We start from the raw sequence: 18,547 nt of genomic DNA on the forward strand, positions 1-18,547 counted from the left end.
TCAGTTACCCGACCGAAAGTTCCAGAGCAAAGCCATTTCGTCACTTTAGCCGTTAAGGATACTCTCATCTAGACATTGAGAGGCATGTTGCTCATGTGCTGGTTATCGGCGGTTATCCTGGAAGAATGTTGGTATTTGCCAAAACCTTCTTTTCCTGCTACTGTCGGTCCACAATTGCCGCCTAGACTTGGTTGGCTTTATCATGTACTTTAACGATTGCATAATGTACTTTGTCCTTTTCAGGGCCTTTCACTTGTTCGCGCCCATCAACAGAGAATACGTTACCCAGGATCCCTGGCTATGCCATTATTATCGTCTGAATATCCCTGCAATGAAGGACTTTGTAGACCATCACACTCTTCCCGGTATCGTCATGTCATCCTCCCTCGGCAACGACGATTTGTTGAAACCTTTGAAGGGAAATCCGCTCAGAGCTAACATATACCAGACGGGAAGTACGGTAAGTTGTAGTAAAGCATTCACGAATCCGATCGAAAATATACTGTGGTCTCATGTAATTCCTCCAGTTTGGTACAAACCCTGTGTATGATAGTCATCATATCTGACTCTGAATGATCTTTGACAGAGTGTTCAGACTGGCATCGAGAAATGAGTCTATTTTGACCAAATTTATGTCTTCCCCGCACGATTTTCAGTCAAAAGTAATAGCATAAATCATAATTTCCAACATATTTATGGCATTGAATTTTATACTAGTGTTATCTGTTATCATCACCCAGTCCACCACTTTCAACAAAAGAAATACCAAATCCATCCTCTGTACAAAATCCATCTCCATATAGTTGTAACTTTTTCTCGGTCCGTACAGTGTGATAACTATACACAGGTTGGATTGTAGTGAGATTACCAGTGATAACCATTCAAAGTTAGTAGTGACCTTTCATGTAGTGGCCATTGTCCACATCAGCATAGTGATAGAATATGCATTGAACGTATAATATTTGACATTTATGATTCAGGTTGTGACGATAGATGGAGTTGTTGTAAGTAGTGCAGATCACTTGGCCTCCAACGGTGTTGTCCACTTGATTGACGGCATACTCCATTCATCGGTCAATCACAGTACTGGATGGGTAGTGGACAATCGTTCACAGTTTTCAACTCTACAGACTGCTCTGAAGACTGCAGGCATGCAGTCTGCTCTGAAAGGTATGTAACACCCTAGGTTCTATCATACAGTGTGGTAGAATATGCCTCGCTGACGGCTGTTCGGACTCTCTGTTTTAAAATTCCTTCTGGTCTACCACTTGTTGGGACTCATTCTAGAGCTCTTGCAGTTAGAAAAGTTTTCACCGTCACATTTTTTAAAAATTAAAAATTTTGGTTTTCCCATAGAGTTTACACATGGGTGGCGGCCATTTTGAATTTCAAATATATGCAAATGTTAGGTAAACTGAATGTCTTGACCAAACTTTGCGCGCTGACTCCTGATTTTTATTCTTCATTTGATAAGAGAATGATTGGAGGTTTTATTAAGGAAAGTTTTAGCTTAATTTTAGGTCCCTAACTTTTGGGGCGCGAACTACCTTAATGTAGTATGTACCTCGAAATCGGTTGACTTTGGTCAAACTTTTGTCAACGAAAATTTAAAGTATTGTATTGCCTTTCAAAATCATGAAGAAATATTGGGGTCACCTGACAAGTTTCGTACTAAAGAAAACTATTGCCTTAAATGTACTGTCATTTGAAGTCCGTATCCATGTGTTAACTCTATTGATTGGAAATGGATTAACCTTTCGATTTTCAGAGAATAAGTCGGTAAAAAGTCTACTTACTCCAAGAAATTCAATTTGGTCCTAACGAGCGTAGACCAACAAATGTGATAAAGGTTTGAGACTCAATATCCGTCCCCGAAGCGCATTCTAATATTTCCGACTGCATTTCATTAAAGGTATACTGTCACCTGATCCAATTTTGCCAAAGTTGCCATGGAAAGAGAAAATCTAACCAATCACAGATTTTAAGCGGGTGGCCATTTTTAAAAACAGCGCCCTCACATGGGCATTTTGAATACAAAGGAACGCCCCTTTGACCATATATGGGCATATTTAGATTACAGTTAACAGTATACTTTTAATTGTTGTATAGTACTCAGACGTCTATTCAAAGAACACATACGCCATGGGCGTCCCTTCGATTAAAAGACCAATGTATTATTCATGTATTAACTGTATTCCGACAAGATGTAAAAATCAAATACTGTACATGAATATTCTACAATGCCAAATAGCAATAAAAATTACCGAGTTCACTTCTAAGAGACAAAGACCAGTGAAAACTGATTATATTTTTTAAGATTCAGTGAACTCTTAACCTCTTAAAGGTGCAATTTCTTATACTCATACCATGCTTTTTCCGTCTGTCCATTCATTTATCGACTTAACACGGAAAAAGATCAACCAGCTTTATCAAACTAATCTCACGTTTTTCCCATTGCCAAGAACACTTTGCTAAACTATTAAAACTCATCATTGATTTACATTAAAAAGTATTCCATTAAAAATGGGATGATCTACAAATCTTATTATGAAATGTTGCGACAAACAGACACGATAACCTTTTACGCACACGCACACATAGGCATATGTACTCTGCCACCAGTATTTGCACTCTAGAGTATTTGGTGTTAACGATGGATAAAGCTGGCTTTCTTTAAGCTTAATAATTATATGGAAATAATGAAATGTTCTTCAGTATAAATGTTGTAGTGTTGATACCGTGAAACGAGGCACCTTTTTCCCTTTCTATTACAACAGGACCAGGCCCGTTCACTGTATTTGCACCATCTAATGCGGCTTTTGAGCAACTCCCTCCGGGTGTTCTTGATAGTTTGTTGAAGAATCCATCATTACTCGAGGACGTCTTGAAATTCCATATAGTGAACGGAACCTACTTTCTGCCAGGTATCCCGGAGGGTTCTCTGCTTACGCAATCTGGACAGAATTTACAGTTTCGCACTGTCTCAGGTAAGATTTAAATGCCAAACCTTATGACAAATGTTTTTAGTTCAACACTTAAACTCATGTCTTATCCTGGAAAGCATTTACCCAACCCCCCACCCCCCGCCACCCCTGTGTTGGTTCTACGTCTGTTTGGATGCTGTCTTTCATTCAGTCACCTGCAACGAGAAGATATGCTCCATGAATTGTTTAATGATGTTGTTCCCAAGTCATGCATTTCCGATATTAAAACGCATCGATGTAATGGATACAACTTGAAAACGGGGTGGTTAAAAGGAAGTAACATGCGCTCAGGTATTTTGTGTTTCGCTCGTTTTTGATTGTGAGTTATCATAGTCAAAATTCGATTATTAGAGTAAAGAATACAAATGTATTGCAGCACGGGTACACAAACCAAAAAGTCAGCCATATAGACCAGTAAAACGTTCTGTTACTTTATTTTCTTTTTAATCAAACTTTAATGTGAAATGAATCCACAAAAACTAAGTGAACGAAATTAAATATATAAGTGGGTTTAAGTATCAATGTGTTTTCTGCAAGATTTCTTCGTCATAGGTTCTGAATAAGTCACTTAGTATACAAAGGGCCAATGGAACTATTTATTGCATATCTTGTTACCAGGGCATTCAAACGGTTGGTGTATTTTTAATTTTTTCCCTGTTTACTTTATCATCAGATGTCGTAGAAGTGCAAGGTACACCACTACAGGACCAAACTGCCACATCGAATGGAGTTGTATACTTGATTGAAAGTGTCCTGAGACCTTATCAGCCTGACCCTTACCAATTTCTAAATGATTTAAACTTTTAAGTTGTTCTCGTAAAAAGTAATTTGTCATGATTGTAATTTCACAACAGCCTATACATTCGGGTTTTTGAACTCTTCTGACAATAATTCTCGAACACCATTGGTGAACCAAAGGTGAAATATAACACAACATCAATACGGCACATCTCTCTGATCACATCATCGCGACGAAGATTAGTCGCTACGTTGGCAGAATTATAATTATTTGAAGTCTGAAATTCCACCAGTTGCTCCAAGCTCTTGTTTAAGGGTTGCATATTCAATCTTTACGGATTGCATTTGTTTGCATTCGGAGTGAAAAAGAAATTGGCAGATACTCTTTTTGTGAAATGAAAGTAACCGAAAAAACATTTAACTCTACGAATGCCCCGCTGTTTCCAACTGTTGATTTAACTTCGGATAAACAAAACAGTCGTATCTATGGAGGTGAAATGTCGTGTTGACAAAATATTTTTTATCGGAAGAGAAATTCTGAAATGGTTTTAGGTATGCTCAAACAGCTTAGCATGAAATAAACAAAGAAAACACCTCCGCACACTGATATTAACCACCAATGCACCTAATTGGGGTAACAGTTTCTTGCCGTATCTGTCGAATAGGTTCTTCGTCTCGAACTCTGTATTTAAATGTTGTGATGATAATAGGATGAACATTAGATCTTCGGGTGTTTGATCAAAAGAGGGGGTGTAAATTATACATGCTAAATATTTGAAAATATTCACATGAAGTTTGGCCACAAAAATGTGTAGATTTTGAAAAAAAAAGTATTTTATCAAATTGCGGACGCGAAAAGATACATTCTGTACGCCAGTATCCTGACTACCTTCCAAACATCTGATTGTCCAATCCTTAATTGGTTGACAAGTCTTAGCAATCCCCGATTGAGAGAGATTTATAAAAATGCCAATTCTGTAAATGTCATTAGGGTTACTACCTATTAACCTAATCAGGGAATATGACACTATGTAAAATAATGTAGTACTGAATAAAGTTATTCTATGGAACAACATTAAAGGATTGTTTGAACTTTTGTATCTTTATACTTCGCTAACGAATACACATTGAATACGTACAGCAAAAAGACGTATTTCCGTCGCTGATTTGATGCGTCTTGAACGAGCATAATCCTCTCGAACTTCTTGATTTGGCGCCAATCCATTGGACCCCGGGAAGTAAATGATGGACACCTAAAACAGTCAATCTGATCGAACCAAAATCGTGACAAGGAGGGGATTGACTCGTCACTTGATCGAACAATATCTTCCTTTACGCTACTAATGCTTTTCCAAGGTCCGTCATTGCATTGATTTATAGGCGTCAAACATCTTTTCTCCCTCCAACCAAATAATAGGTTAATATAGTATAGCGCCTGATCAAAGCCGAAAGTAAGCTGACATTTTCTTAGCTTAGGCCAATAAAATAGAAGAAATAGAGGACAAACGCCTCAAATGGGACCTCCTGAAATATTAGATTAAAAAATTTACAATCTGATATTCAAAACAAATAGCAAAACTCTTAAAGAATCGAATCAATGAACTTGAGGGAGCAGTCTTTGATCTGGATGCCTCCCCCAGGTCAAATGCGTTAGAGGAAGACATCCTCAGACTCCAAAATGCAAAAGCAGAACTCGAGAAGTTAAAATGATTACTTAACTGAGGGTTCAATTATTCGTTCAAGATTCAGATGGCATGAAAAAGGAGAGAAATACAATAAGTATTTTCTAGGGCTGGAGAAGAGGAAGGGTAGAAGAGGGCACATCAAAAGAATCATAGGCACAAAGAATTAACTGAAAACATCGCAGAAAGGCATTCTTTCTGTGCTGAAGATTTTTTATAGCACTCTCTACTCTTCCAGAACTAACCCAGAAAGGGATATTAGTGACCACCACTTCCTGAAAAATGACAACATCCCAAAACTTAGGTTTCAGCTAATGAAAAACTTCGAATCACCAAGAACTCACAACGAAGTTTACTGCGCCGTTACCATGATGCCAAAAAATAAGACCACTGGCAATGATGGATTGCCAGCAGAATTGTACACAACATTCTGGCCGACAACAGGGCCGACAGTAGTTGAGTCCCCAAATACGGGTTTGAAAATGGGAGCCTTTCCGACTCCCAGCGACAAAGTGTGATCACACAAATAAAAAAGAAAGGGAGAGACACCAAGTACATCTAAAATTGGCGACCGATCTCTCTCATCAACGCCAACGCTAAAAATGGCTACAAAATAGGTCACCAACAGACTGACAAATGTTTTACCTAGCCTAACCAGCTGTCAGAAGAGTGCTTTTGTAAAAGTCAGAGATATAAGTGACTACATCAGGCTGATAGAGGAAATTCTCTGGCATACAGACGAAATTGAACTCCCGGGAATACTGCCTGCCATAGACTTTGAGAAAGCTTTTGACAGTTTAGAATGGGATTATATTGTGGAATGTTTAAATACCTATGGCTTTGGCCCAACCTTTAAACAATGGTTAAATACATTTTACACAGACTTGAGCAGTTGCGTGATGAACGATGGCTTCAGCACCGGCTATTTTAACATAGAAAGGGGGTTAGACAAGGAGACCCATTATCACCCTCTTTGTTCATCCACGCATTAGAAATCTTCTTAATTAACTTGAATAACGATGCCAAGGCTAAGGGCATCAACACAGGAGTCGGTGAATGCAAATATGCTGTGTTTGCGGACGACCTGACGACCTTTCTAACAGATGAACAGTCATGTCAGAGAATATTTTAAATGTTGCACGACTTACAATCACTCTCAGGCTCTCAAATCCCCAACCCCAATATTAAATGGTTAACGCATAACAACTGTGTGCAAGAGGTATAATAATGAACAGGTGCAGCCAACGGAGCTACTCATTGAAAAAAGCTATTCCGGGAGCAACTTTTGAGGGCAGGGGAAATTTTTGCTTGGGCAGGGGGAATATTTTTAGATGGCAGGGGAGCACATTTTAGGTTTTTTTTTGTCGGGAACGGCAGATATCGGTTGATTGTCCCGGGGACAGGGCTTGGCGAAAAACGAGGAGAGAAGGGAAGCTACTTTAAAAACAGGGACAGGGTAAGTTGAGCCATGGTGTTTTCGGTAGAAGACCACTGCAGTATGTGTCTGCATGGGAATGTTTATTTTCAGGGGAAATGTTTTCACAGGGCAGGGGAAAATCGACATGTTTTTTCATCTCCGGGAAGGGTAGCTTCATGTCTGCAGGGGGTATGGAATGACAAATATTGAGGGGAATTTTTCCAGGGCAGGGGAAATCGGCAAGTTTTTTTTCGCCACAGGGCAGGGGAGTCTCAAAAATTGACAGTGGGGAGGTGAAAAAGACAAAAATAAGTGGGGAGTGGGTAAAAATGAAGTTTGAGTGTGGGAGGGTAAGTCGAAAACTTTTCAGCGGGAGAGCAAATTATGAACAGGTAATTAATTACCCTCATGCCTGAAAATTTAGTCAATTCACATTACTTGTCGTGCAAATTATATCTTGTCATAGTAAAGACCCCTTTAAAAGTGCATTGTTCGTTAGCTGCACCTGAATGAATACCGGAGGATGACGAGACAAGACATTGCAGCATCTAACATCCATGTATAATAAACACACCGTGTTGTCTTGGAAGTGTATTGAGCCGCTGCTCTAGTTTCTGTATCCAAACGTCCTCTCGCTAGTATTACAGTTCATTGTCTGCCATTGGGGATTGGTTCAGTTTCATCTTCGATGATGATCACAATGTCTTGAAGTAGTCGTTTGTCTACCGAGCTTCTCACAGAAGTCAGCGGCTTATCTGCGCGTACAACTTGCAAGTACAGATGCATCTTCATATACGCGTCTCTGTTCGTATATGTGTCTATTTCATGCAACTACACAAGTTGCTCTATTTCTCTATTATTTGTCACGCTTTACTGATAGAAGAGTAGAGAAAATGTCAAGTTTGTACTTTGAATTTCCTAATCTTCTTCGGTGCTTACGATCATGATTTAATTTCCTTACCAAATTGATGAGTCGCATTGGAAGATTGAGAGTTACTGTCGAGGGTCTTGGGCACTTGGGGTCCCTGACATGTGATCCCGATAGAGGCGTCTGCCCACCTTCTAGGCTGCTGTGACGCATTGTGACCCAAAACTGTCTAGTCATTGTCAAAAGATGGATACCGATTGCACGGCAGTTAATTTGAGAAGTCACTCGACTATTGGGTCAGAGATCTTTTTTTGTGCGCAAGTACTTCAATGCATGGACCACTGTAGCGAACATGCCTGAATTACATGAAATTGAATTTTACAGTCAGAATTGACTGAAATTTGGTCGAATTTGGCCCAAAAAAACTTTGAGAATGTTATACAGCAGAAAGTGTTGAAAAGCTAACACAGACATATTTTAAGATGTAAAGATGTAAAAAATAGTGCGACACAAAATACGGATACTGCGTAGTTCTGATCTTTCGACTTGTGTAAGTGAATGGCCAAAGAAATGCACTGTATCCAAAGCGTGACGGCTCAGGACACAATTCACATGCACCACAATATCGTTGATACAATTTAGTGGTAAATGCAGTTACAAATTTCATCTCTCGTTCCCCGGCAGAATAATTAATTGTCAAGAAATACACCAGGGCCAAACCACTTAGTGTTTTTCACACAAAATATGTACATATACGCCTTCATTAGGTTAAGACCTCGTACGAATTCTCAGCAGAACGCATTTGTCTCGGTAGAGAGCAATGTTTGATTTCAATCACCGATTTCAATCAGCCAGCTTTCGGAGGCAGAGGTCAAACTTTAAACGGCAAATTACATTCATTTGAAGACGTTTGTCGCTAGATTTGTTTGTATGATTTAAGGAACAAAAGCATTGTCAAATTTAAGGGATGGAAAGAAAACTCTGCGTTGTTTGTGGCAAACAATATCAAAAAGTCAACAGTGCATCAAAACAAAAGGCAATAATTTTGGCCGAGCGGTTTTGTCTATGGCTTCTCCGCTAGGAGATTGGGTACCGTACGTTGTGAGTTCAAACCCGATTGAAACCACCGTATTCTCTACCCTGGATTTATAGTTCTGCTGGTGGACAGAATTGTCCCCGACGCTGTCTTCCGCCCAGTTTAAGCGATGTATTCTTTGCTTCGCTTCGATAAAGTTTGTGTGCGATGAATGATAGTGTGTGTACGAGCGTGAGTGCTTCACGAACTCTACAGCGTGTGGAGAGGATGCAGTCAGAATTGTAACATCCTAGCTCGGTTATTGAACCAATCTTTTTGAGATTTGGGATTTTGCCGAGCGGTTTTGTCTGTGGCTTCTCCGCTAGGTGATTGGGTACCGTACGTTGTGAGTTCGAACCCGATTGAAACCATCGTATTTCAAAACACGATGCGGTGCATACTCAAGTTCTGATGCACAGAAAGCAAAAGCGCGTTCAGTTTGATGAGAGATGTGCCGTTAAAGTAGCATATACGGCGTTTATTGCAATTCTAAAGCGTGTTAATCATCCCCATATGTACATAAAGTATATTTGAATTTGCTTCTGCCCCTAAGTGTCTTTTATTGCGGATGTGCAATATCGGTCTATACAAGTTTTCTTATCAATCCTTACTTCTAAATTCAGTTATGTACAAATAATGATTTAGTCTCAACTGAATCAAATGTTTCAACAATCACATTCAAAATTACTTCAAATCGAGTGGAATTGCCAGGGATTTATCGTTCCTAAGGACGCTAATGTCTCGAAAGCCTGAAATATTAATTTTTGGTCCAATTATATATTTTGGTGATTATGACAGTGCAGTAACAATGCCCAAGTTTTTTAACTTGCAATGCAAGGTGGAGACAAGTTACAAATTTTTAAAACGAAACGTTTATCGTGTTGGGTTACCATACAAGATATTTCATGTCCTGGCCATTCATATAGGTCGTGTTGAAGTGAAGGACATCAAACGTCAACAGTTATCAATTAACTTAGTCATGGACATATGCAAAATCGAACGCCCATTGTGTAAGATTAGAAAGGCTGCATTCCAAAATTCTGGAGAGGGGTGGAGGAATTCAGGGGGTCGGTAATTTTAGGGTTAGTAGAGGATGGACTCGAAGGTTTTGCTCTGGGTATAACGAGGATCTAAAAATAATATGGTTCCCTCTTTTATATTTGTCGGATTGTATAGTTTGGTAGGTAAACTAAGGGTTCTGATTTTTGGTAAAAATTAAAAAAATCAGAAAAACGTATTTCCAACAAATCTGAAAGAGCAAGGATGCCATTGAATTTTCATAAGAGAAACAACAAGTAGACCTTGTAACGGGGTAGAAGCTGGAACCTTTGATAATTTTTTTTTCAATATTTCTATGCTATGATCAAATACAGTTTCTTGCTGTCTCCCTACAACCTGCTGACAAACACTATATTCAGCTTGTCAACAAAGCCGTACATGTAAACAATATTCTTGATAATTGGATTAGAGTCCAGGATGAAATTCATTTGTCAATGATGCGAACGCACAGCAAACATGGGCTTTTTGGGCGAGCTTAATATTGGGCAGTTCAACATGGAGAGTAGAAGAAGACACAGCTGATAAATTATCTAGGTAAATACAGGTTTTGCCACACTACTGGCTACGGACAGTGTAACTATCACTGCATAAGGATGATAATTTTGCAGCTATGTATGTTAAAACAGTATTTAAATTTGTAGAGAATGTACAATACAGGAATCCGAGACTAGGAACGTCACGTTTTTCCATCTTTTAATTAAGATCTAAAGTAGTGCTTACAACCAACGTCTTTGTGCCTCAGTTTCAGTTACTAAAAGCATCATGATCTAGACTTGTACCTCAGCTCGTATTCCCCTTAACTACGAGCGCTACAGAATATGAAACAATGTTATCGTATAACGATATTTCAATTTATGGCTAGACTGACATGCAACTTGTAGCAATGAAAGAGTACATCACACATATGCAGACCATGTTGACAAGCTGAGTACTACATATGATGAGATGTATAGCACAACAAATTGGAGTTGATACAAAAAGCAACAAAAATTTAGGCGTGCGTTTTTAAAAGATAGTGTCGAACATCTGCAAAACGTGTGAAAATGTTAATCATATAGATGGGGGAATTTTAAAGATTATTTAGTTGGGGTGCTGAAATATATAAGATTTCCATCGCAATTTCCCAAGCCCCTCCCCACCAGTATTTGTGAATACAACCTTAGCCTTCACGAAAGCAATAAAGAAATCTCGAATCATTTTATGTAAATATGACGATTATTAAAACGCTTTGAAATTGTATATAAGGAACAAAATAATCGTTCAGCGAACATCTCTCACCATCCCACTGACCGAACCACAGAAAAAGGAAGAAATGTACTGAGAATGGGGACAACACTCGCCTTTTCGCTTTGTCTAGCCGCTACCGTAGCAAAAATAACATGTATTAACAGTATTTTATTCGCGTCGCCTTGTGTTGGGTGGCAGGGAAATTGTTCATTTGGTGAGAAAACGTTTGTCGCTGGATTTGCTTGTATCATTTAAGGAACAAAAGCGTCTGGAAATACATTCGATGAAAAATAAAATGTATATCGTTTGTGTCAAAAAACTTCAATAGAAATCAATAGTGCGTCAAAATGAAGAGGGATTATTGTCAAATCACAACACAACGTACGTATACTCAAGCCCTGAAGCATATAAAAAGAGAAAAGACAAGAAAAGTGGGAAAGTTGTCCCAAAGATATATTTACCTTTGCCAGCTAGTTGAACGCCAAGTTCATCGGTTACTTCTGTTCCAACATACTCAGTTGGCCCAATCTGTTGCTACGGCAGCGGCTAGACAAAGCAAAAAGATTAGTGTTGTGTCCATGCTGTACATTTCTTCGTTTTTCTGTGGTTCGGTCAGTAGATGGTGAGAGATGTGATTTATTCAGAAATTGACGCTGACGCACCTCTGTTGTATGTTCTCTACACAAATTTATATATTTTTCTGAACATATATAGCTCCACAATTATCATCCTGATACAATGGTTATCACATTGAAATTTCTGTCAGTCTTCGATTGCATCTTAAGTTTAAACAAGATCACACTATGGAATATCCCGTTCTCGATTGCTCTCTTTCAAGTTTTTTCTGAACCAAACTTCACTTGCCTTGGCCACGTGAGCGACGCTTCGATTGCAAGAGAGGGCGTTATAACTCATACTGAAGCTGCGTGAACAAACTTAAAGCGTTTATAGTCGGAACACTGTAAACATTGTAAATACCAGGCATTGTGCATCAGTTTATATATTTTCCTTGTGTTAACTCCATTGATTGGAAATGGATTAACCTTGTGATTTTAAGAGAAATAAGTCGGTAAAAATTCTACTTACTCCAAGAACTTCAATTTGGTCCTAACGAGCGTAGACCAACAAATGTGATATAGTTTGAGACTCCTAATATCCGTCCCCGAAGCGCGTTCTAATATTTCCGACTGCATTTCATGAAAGGTATACTGTTAATTTTGCCACAGTTACCATGGAAAGAGAAAATCTAACCAATCACAGATTTTAAGCGGGTGGCCTCTTTTTAAAACAGCGCCCTCACATGGGCATTTTGAATACCAAGGAACGCCCCCTTTGACCATATATGAGCATATTTAGATTACAGGTGACTGTATACTTTAAAGTGTTGTGTAGTACTCAGACGTCTATTCAAAGAACACATACGCCATGGGCGTCCCTTCGATTAAAAGATCAATGTATTATTCATATAATATTATATAGGGCTCAGCCCTCGGGGTCGCGCCAGGGGTTAAGATTGGCAATGTTGATTCATGATAAAATATTATTAGGGGTGGAGCATTTGATATCCGGGGGGGTCAGGAAGATTTTTGGGGGCATTATTTTTTCCACATGTTCCACTGGATGTTTTTTCTCCCTTGTGAATCCTGGCAATTTTTTTTTTCTTTTTGCATTCTTCCTTCAAAGAATTTTTTTTAATGCAGCGATGTTGCAAAATCAATCTGTTTGTCATACATCAACTGACTTGTACATAAAGGACTGTTGAGTTTCTTTAGCCTGAGGGGGCGGTGGATTATTTTTTGCCGATGTCAAAAAGTGGCTGACCCCCCCCCCCTATTCCAACTTTCGAAAACAGGTTGACAACCATTCCAACTTTTGAAAACAGGGTGACCCCCCTGCGCGCGTCTTATCCTGAAAAGCACTTACCCAACCCTCCCCGCCACCCCGTGTTGGTTCTACGTCTGTTTTGATGCTGTCTTTTATTCACTTAACTGCAACGAGAAGATATGCTCCATGAATTTTTAATGATGTTGTTCCCAAGTCATGCATTTCCGATATTGAAACGCATCGAGGTAATGGATACAACTTGAAAACGAGGTTGTTAAAAGGAAGTAACATGCGCTCAGGTAGTTTGTGTTTCGCTCGTTTTTGATTGTGAGTTATCATAGTCAAAATTCGATTATTAGGGTGAAGAATACAAATGTATTGCAGCACGGGTAGACAAACCAAACCGTCAGCCATATATACCAGTAAAACGTTCTATTACTTTATTATCTTTTTTAATCAAACTTTAATGTGAAATGAATCCACAAAAACTAAGTGAACGAAACTAAAATACATGAGTGGGTTTAAGTATCCATGTGTTTTCTGCAAGATTTCTTCGTCATAGGTTCTGAATAAGTCACTTAGTATACAAAGGGCCAATGGATCTATTTATTGCATATCTTCTTACCAGGGCATTAAAACGGTTGCTGTATTTTAATTTTTTTTTCTCTGTATACTTTATCATCAGATGTCGTAGAAGTGCAAGGTACACCACTACAGGACCAAACTGCCACAGCGAATGGAGTTGTATACTTGATTGAAAGCGTCCTAAGACCTGAACAGCCTGACCCTTACCAATTTCTAAATGATTTAAACTTTTAACTTGTTGTCGTAAAAAGTATTTTGTCATGATTTCAATTTCACAAGAGCTTGTACTTTCGGGTTTTTGAACTCTTATGACAATATTTCTCTAACATCATTGGTGAACCAAAGAACACGCTTGGAACTAATTTGGGATAATTGGATGGTGAAGTAATGTCAATTTAATCTACAAATGTTATCTCATTTGCTTTTCTTCTATATTTATTAGTAATTTGCGATATTGCAACATTCAGCTATATGGTACCTAACACTTTTGAGAAATTTGCAAATTATGAAAATCCAATTATCCCAAATTAGTTCCAATCATGTTCAAAGGTGGAGTATAACACAACATCAATACGGTACATAGCTCTGATCACATCATTGCGACGACGATTAGTCGCTACGTTGACAGAATTATTATTATTTGAAATCTGAAATTCTGCCAGTTGCTCCGAGCTCTTGTTTATGGGTGGCATATTCAATCTTTGCGGATTACATACGGACTGAAAGAGAAATTAACAGATACTCTTCTTGTGAAATGAAAGTAACCGTAAAACATCTCTAACTCTATGCATGTCCCGCTGTTTCCGCTGTTAAACAAAACAGTCGTATCTATGGAGGTGAAATGTCGTGTTGACAAAATATTTTTCCTCGAAGAGAAATTCTGTATCAGTGGAATAGGCTCTTCGTCTCGAACTCTGTATTCAAATATTGTGGTGATAATAGGATGAACATTAGATCTTCGGGGGTTGATCAAAAGAGGGGGTGTAAATAATACATGCTAAATATTTGAAAATATTCACATGAACTTCGGCCACAAAAAATGTGTAGATTTTGAAAAACAAGTATTTTATCAAATATGCGGACGCGAAAAAATACATTGTGCACGCCAGCATCCTGACTACCGTCCGAACATCTGATGGTCCAATCCTTAATTGATTGACAAGTCTTAGCAGTCACCGGTTGAGAGAGATTTATACAAATTACAATTCTGTAAATGTCATTACGGTTACTACCTATTAACCTAATCAGGGAATATGACACTATGTAAAATAATATAGTACTGAATAAAGTGTTATTCTATGGATTAGCATTAATGGATTGTTTGAACTTTTGTATGTTTATACTTCGCTAACGAATACACATTGACTACGTACAGCAAAAAGACGTATTTCCTTCGGTGATTTGATGAGTCTTGAACGAGCATAATGCTCTCCAACTAACTTGATTTTGCGCCAATCCATTGTACATCACGGCCGGTCAATATTCCATTCAGTCATTCGAATTGAAAACAGAAATAAGCCCAAAATCAATTTTTTAATATTTTTTTCGTGTTGATGGAGTGCTGTTTGGTCCTTTTCGAAGTGAATGGGTTTTGAAAAGCAGCACGATTGTGACAGATTGGCAAAACTCCTACCAGGATGGTACTTTGCGGCCAATCAAAATTTGCTTACCGAGGTTACTAGAATATATCTAAATTCTATCCATTTCTAAAGTCCTATTTCCCTTTTTCAACTTTTCAACCGCCCTTTGGCAAATCGACTTTGAATGTATACATGTCCGCATGGCCATATGACATGATGTTGAAAAGCAAAATGCAAACTCGATCCAAAGTTCCATTTGCTGTGATTTCGGGCGTGCGCTAAAAGAGGACCTCGGGACGTAAATGATTTACACTTGAAACAGTCAATCTGATCGAACCAAAAACGTGACAAGGAGGGGATTGACTCGTCACTTGATCAAACAGTATCTTCCTTTTCGCTACTAATGCTTTTCCAAGGTCCGTCATTGCATTGAATTTTAGGTGTCAAACATATTTTCTCCCTCGTACCAAATAAAAGGTTAATATAGTATAGCGCCTGATCAACGCCGAAAGTAAGCTCACATTTTCTTAGCTTAAGCCAACGCAACAGACGAAATAGAGGACAAACGCCTCAAATGGGACCTCCTACAATATAAGATCAAAAGATTTACAATCTCATACTCATAACAAATAGCAAAACTCTAAAAGAATCGCATTAATGAACTTGAGGGAGCAGTCTCTGATCTGGATGCCTCCCTCAGGTCAAATGCGTTAGAGGAAGACATCCTCAGACTCCAAAATGCAAAAGCAGAACTCGAGAAGAAAAATGATTACTTAACTGGGGGTTCAATTATTCGTTCAAGATTCAGATAGATAGCATGAACAAGCAGAGAAAAACAATAAGTATTTTCTAGGGCTGGAGAAGAGGAAGGGTAGAAGAGGGCATATCAAAAGAATCATAGGCACAAACAATTAACTGAAAACATCGCAGAAAGGCATTCTTTCTGAGCTGAAGATTTTTTATAGCACTCTCTACTCCTCCGGAACTAACCCAGAAAGGGATATTACTGACCACCACTTCCTGAAAAACGACAAAATCCCCAAACTTAGGTTTCAGCTAATGAAAAACTTCGAATCACCAAGAACTCACAACGAAATTTACTGCGCCGTTACCATGATGCCAAAAAATATGACCCCTGGCAATGATGGATTGCCAGCAGAATTGTACACAACATTCTGGCCGACAACAGGGCCGACAAAAGTTAAGTCCTCAAATACGGGTTTCAAAATGGGAGCCTTTCCAACTCATAGCGACAAAGTGTGATAACACAAAAAAAGAGAGGGAGAGACACCAAGTACATCTAAAATTGGCGACCGACCTCTCTCATCAAGCCAACGCTAAAGAAGCTGCAAAATAAATGTTTTACCTAGCCTAACCAACTGTCAGCCAACTTTTTGAGGCAGAGGTCAAACTTTAAACGGCAAATTACATTCATTTGAAGACGTTTGTCGTTAGATTTGTTTGTATGATTTAAGGAACAAAAGCATTGTCAAATTTAAGGGATGAAAAGAAAACTCTACGTTGTTTGAGGCAAACAATATCAAAAAAGTCAACAGTGCATCAAAACAAAAGGCAATAATTTTGGCCGAGCGGTTTTGTCTATGGCTTCTCCGCAAGGTGATTGGGTACCGTACGTTGTGAGTTCGAACCCGATTGAAACCATCTTATTCTCTACCCTGGGTTGATAGTTCAGCTGGTGGACAGAATTGTCCCCGAGGCTGTCTTCCGCCCAGTTTAAGCGATGTATTCTTTGCTTCGCTTCGATAAAGTTTGTGTGCGATGTATGATAGTGTGTGTACGAGCGTGAGTACTTCACGAACTCTACAGCATATGGAGAGGATGCAGTCAGAATTGTAACATCTTAGCTCGGTTATTGAACCAATCTTTTTGAGATTGGGGATTTTGCCGAGCGGTTTTGTCTGTGGCTTCTCCGCTAGGTGATTGGGTACCGTACGTTGTGAGTTCGAACCCGATTGAAACCATCGTATTTCAAAACACGACGCGGTGCATACTCAAGTTCTGATGCACAGAAAGCAAAAGCGAGTTCAGTTTGATGAGAGATGTGCCGTTAAAATAGCATATACGGCGTTAATTGCAATTCTAAAGCGTTGTTAATCATCCCCATATGTACATAAACTATATTTGAGTTTGCTTCTGCCCCCAAGTGTCTTTTATTGCGGGTGTGCAATATCGGTTTTCTTATCAATCCTTACTTCTAAATTCAGTTATGTACAAATAATGAATTAGTCTCAACTGAATCAAATGTTTCAACAATCATATTCAAAATTACTTCAAATCGAGTGGAATTGCCAGGGATTTATCGTTCCTAAGGACGCTAATGTCACGAAAGCCTGAAATATTAATTTTTGGTCCAATTATATATTTTAGTGATTATGACAGTGCAGTAACTATGCCCAAGTTTTTTAACTTGCAATACAAGGTGGAGACAAGTTACAAATTTTTAAAACGAAACGTTTATCGTGTTGGGTTACCAGACAAGATATTTCATGTCCTGGCCATTCATATAGGTCGTGTTGAAGTGAAGGACATCAAACGTGAACAGTTATCAATTAACTTAGTCATGGATATATGCAAAATCGAACGCCCATTGTGTAAGATTAGAAAGGCTGCATTCCAAAATTCTGGAGAGGGCTGGAGGAATTCAGGGGGTTGGAAATTTTAGGGGTAGTAGAGGAGGGACTTGAAGGTTTTGCTCTGGGTATAACGAGGATCTAAAAATAATATGGTTCCCTCCTTTATATTTGTCGGATTGTATAGTTTGGTAGGTAAAGTAAAGGTTCTGATTTTTGGTAAAAATTAAAAAAAAAAACCAGGAAAACGTTTATCATATTTCATGACTTGTATTTCCAACAAATCTGAAAGAGCAAAGATGCCATTGAATTTCCATAAGAAAAACAACAAGTAGACCTTGTAAGGGGGCAGAAGCTGGAACCTTTGATAATATTTTTTTTGCAATATTTCTATGCTATGCTCAAATACAGTTTCTTGCTGTCTCCCTACAACCTGCTGACAAACACTATATTCAGCTTTTCAACAAAGCCGTACATGTAAATAATATTCTCGATAATTGGATTAGAGTCCAGGGTGAAATTAATTTGTCAATGATGCGAACGCACAGCAAACATGGGCTTTTTGGGCGAGCTTAATATTGGGCAGTTCAACATGGAGAGTAGAAGAAGACACAGCTGATAAATTATCTAGGTAAATACAGGTTTTGCCACACTACTGCCTACGGACAGTGTAACTATCACTGCATAAGGATGATAATTTTGCAGCTATGTATGTTAAAACAATATTTAAATTTGTAGAAAATGTACAATACAGGAATCCGAGACTAGGAACGTCACGTTTTTCCATCTTTTAATTAAGATCTAAAGTAGTGCTTACAACCAACGTCTTCATGTGGTGCGTCAGTTTCAGTTACTAAAAGCATCATGATCTAGACTTGTACCTCAGCTCGTATTCCCCTTAACTATGAGCGCAACAG

The 18,547-nt window shown here is 38.6% G+C and overlaps 1 protein-coding gene across 2 annotated transcripts; it reads left to right on the forward strand.

The window, feature by feature from the left end:
* Positions 1–243: 243 nt before the first annotated feature.
* LOC139137302 (uncharacterized protein SYNPCC7002_A0175-like) lies at positions 244–14,762 on the forward strand. 2 transcript variants are annotated; one of them, XM_070705321.1, is made up of 4 exons: positions 244–460; positions 981–1,170; positions 2,778–2,987; positions 13,560–14,762. In XM_070705321.1, exons 1-4 carry the CDS (start codon positions 332–334, stop codon positions 13,691–13,693), a joined length of 663 nt encoding a protein of 220 aa, XP_070561422.1. In that variant the 5' UTR covers positions 244–331; the 3' UTR covers positions 13,694–14,762. The 2 variants fall into 2 exon arrangements, with proteins under 2 accessions (XP_070561422.1, XP_070561421.1); XM_070705320.1 differs by lacking the exon at positions 13,560–14,762 and adding an exon at positions 3,658–4,802.
* The last annotated feature ends 3,785 nt before the right edge of the window (positions 14,763–18,547 follow it).

The sequence above is a fragment of the Ptychodera flava genome, chromosome 7, assembly GCF_041260155.1.
Source record: "Ptychodera flava strain L36383 chromosome 7, AS_Pfla_20210202, whole genome shotgun sequence".
Classification (NCBI taxonomy): Eukaryota; Metazoa; Hemichordata; class Enteropneusta; family Ptychoderidae; genus Ptychodera; species Ptychodera flava.

Coding starts and splice junctions, on each gene's coding strand:
- LOC139137302 (XM_070705321.1), top strand. CDS start 332: ATGAAGGACTTTGTAGACCATCACACTCTTCCCGGTATCGTCATGTCA. Junction 461..980: donor TATACCAGACGGGAAGTACG/GTAAGTTGTAGT, acceptor TTTATGATTCAG/GTTGTGACGATAGATGGAGT. Junction 1,171..2,777: donor CATGCAGTCTGCTCTGAAAG/GTATGTAACACC, acceptor CTATTACAACAG/GACCAGGCCCGTTCACTGTA.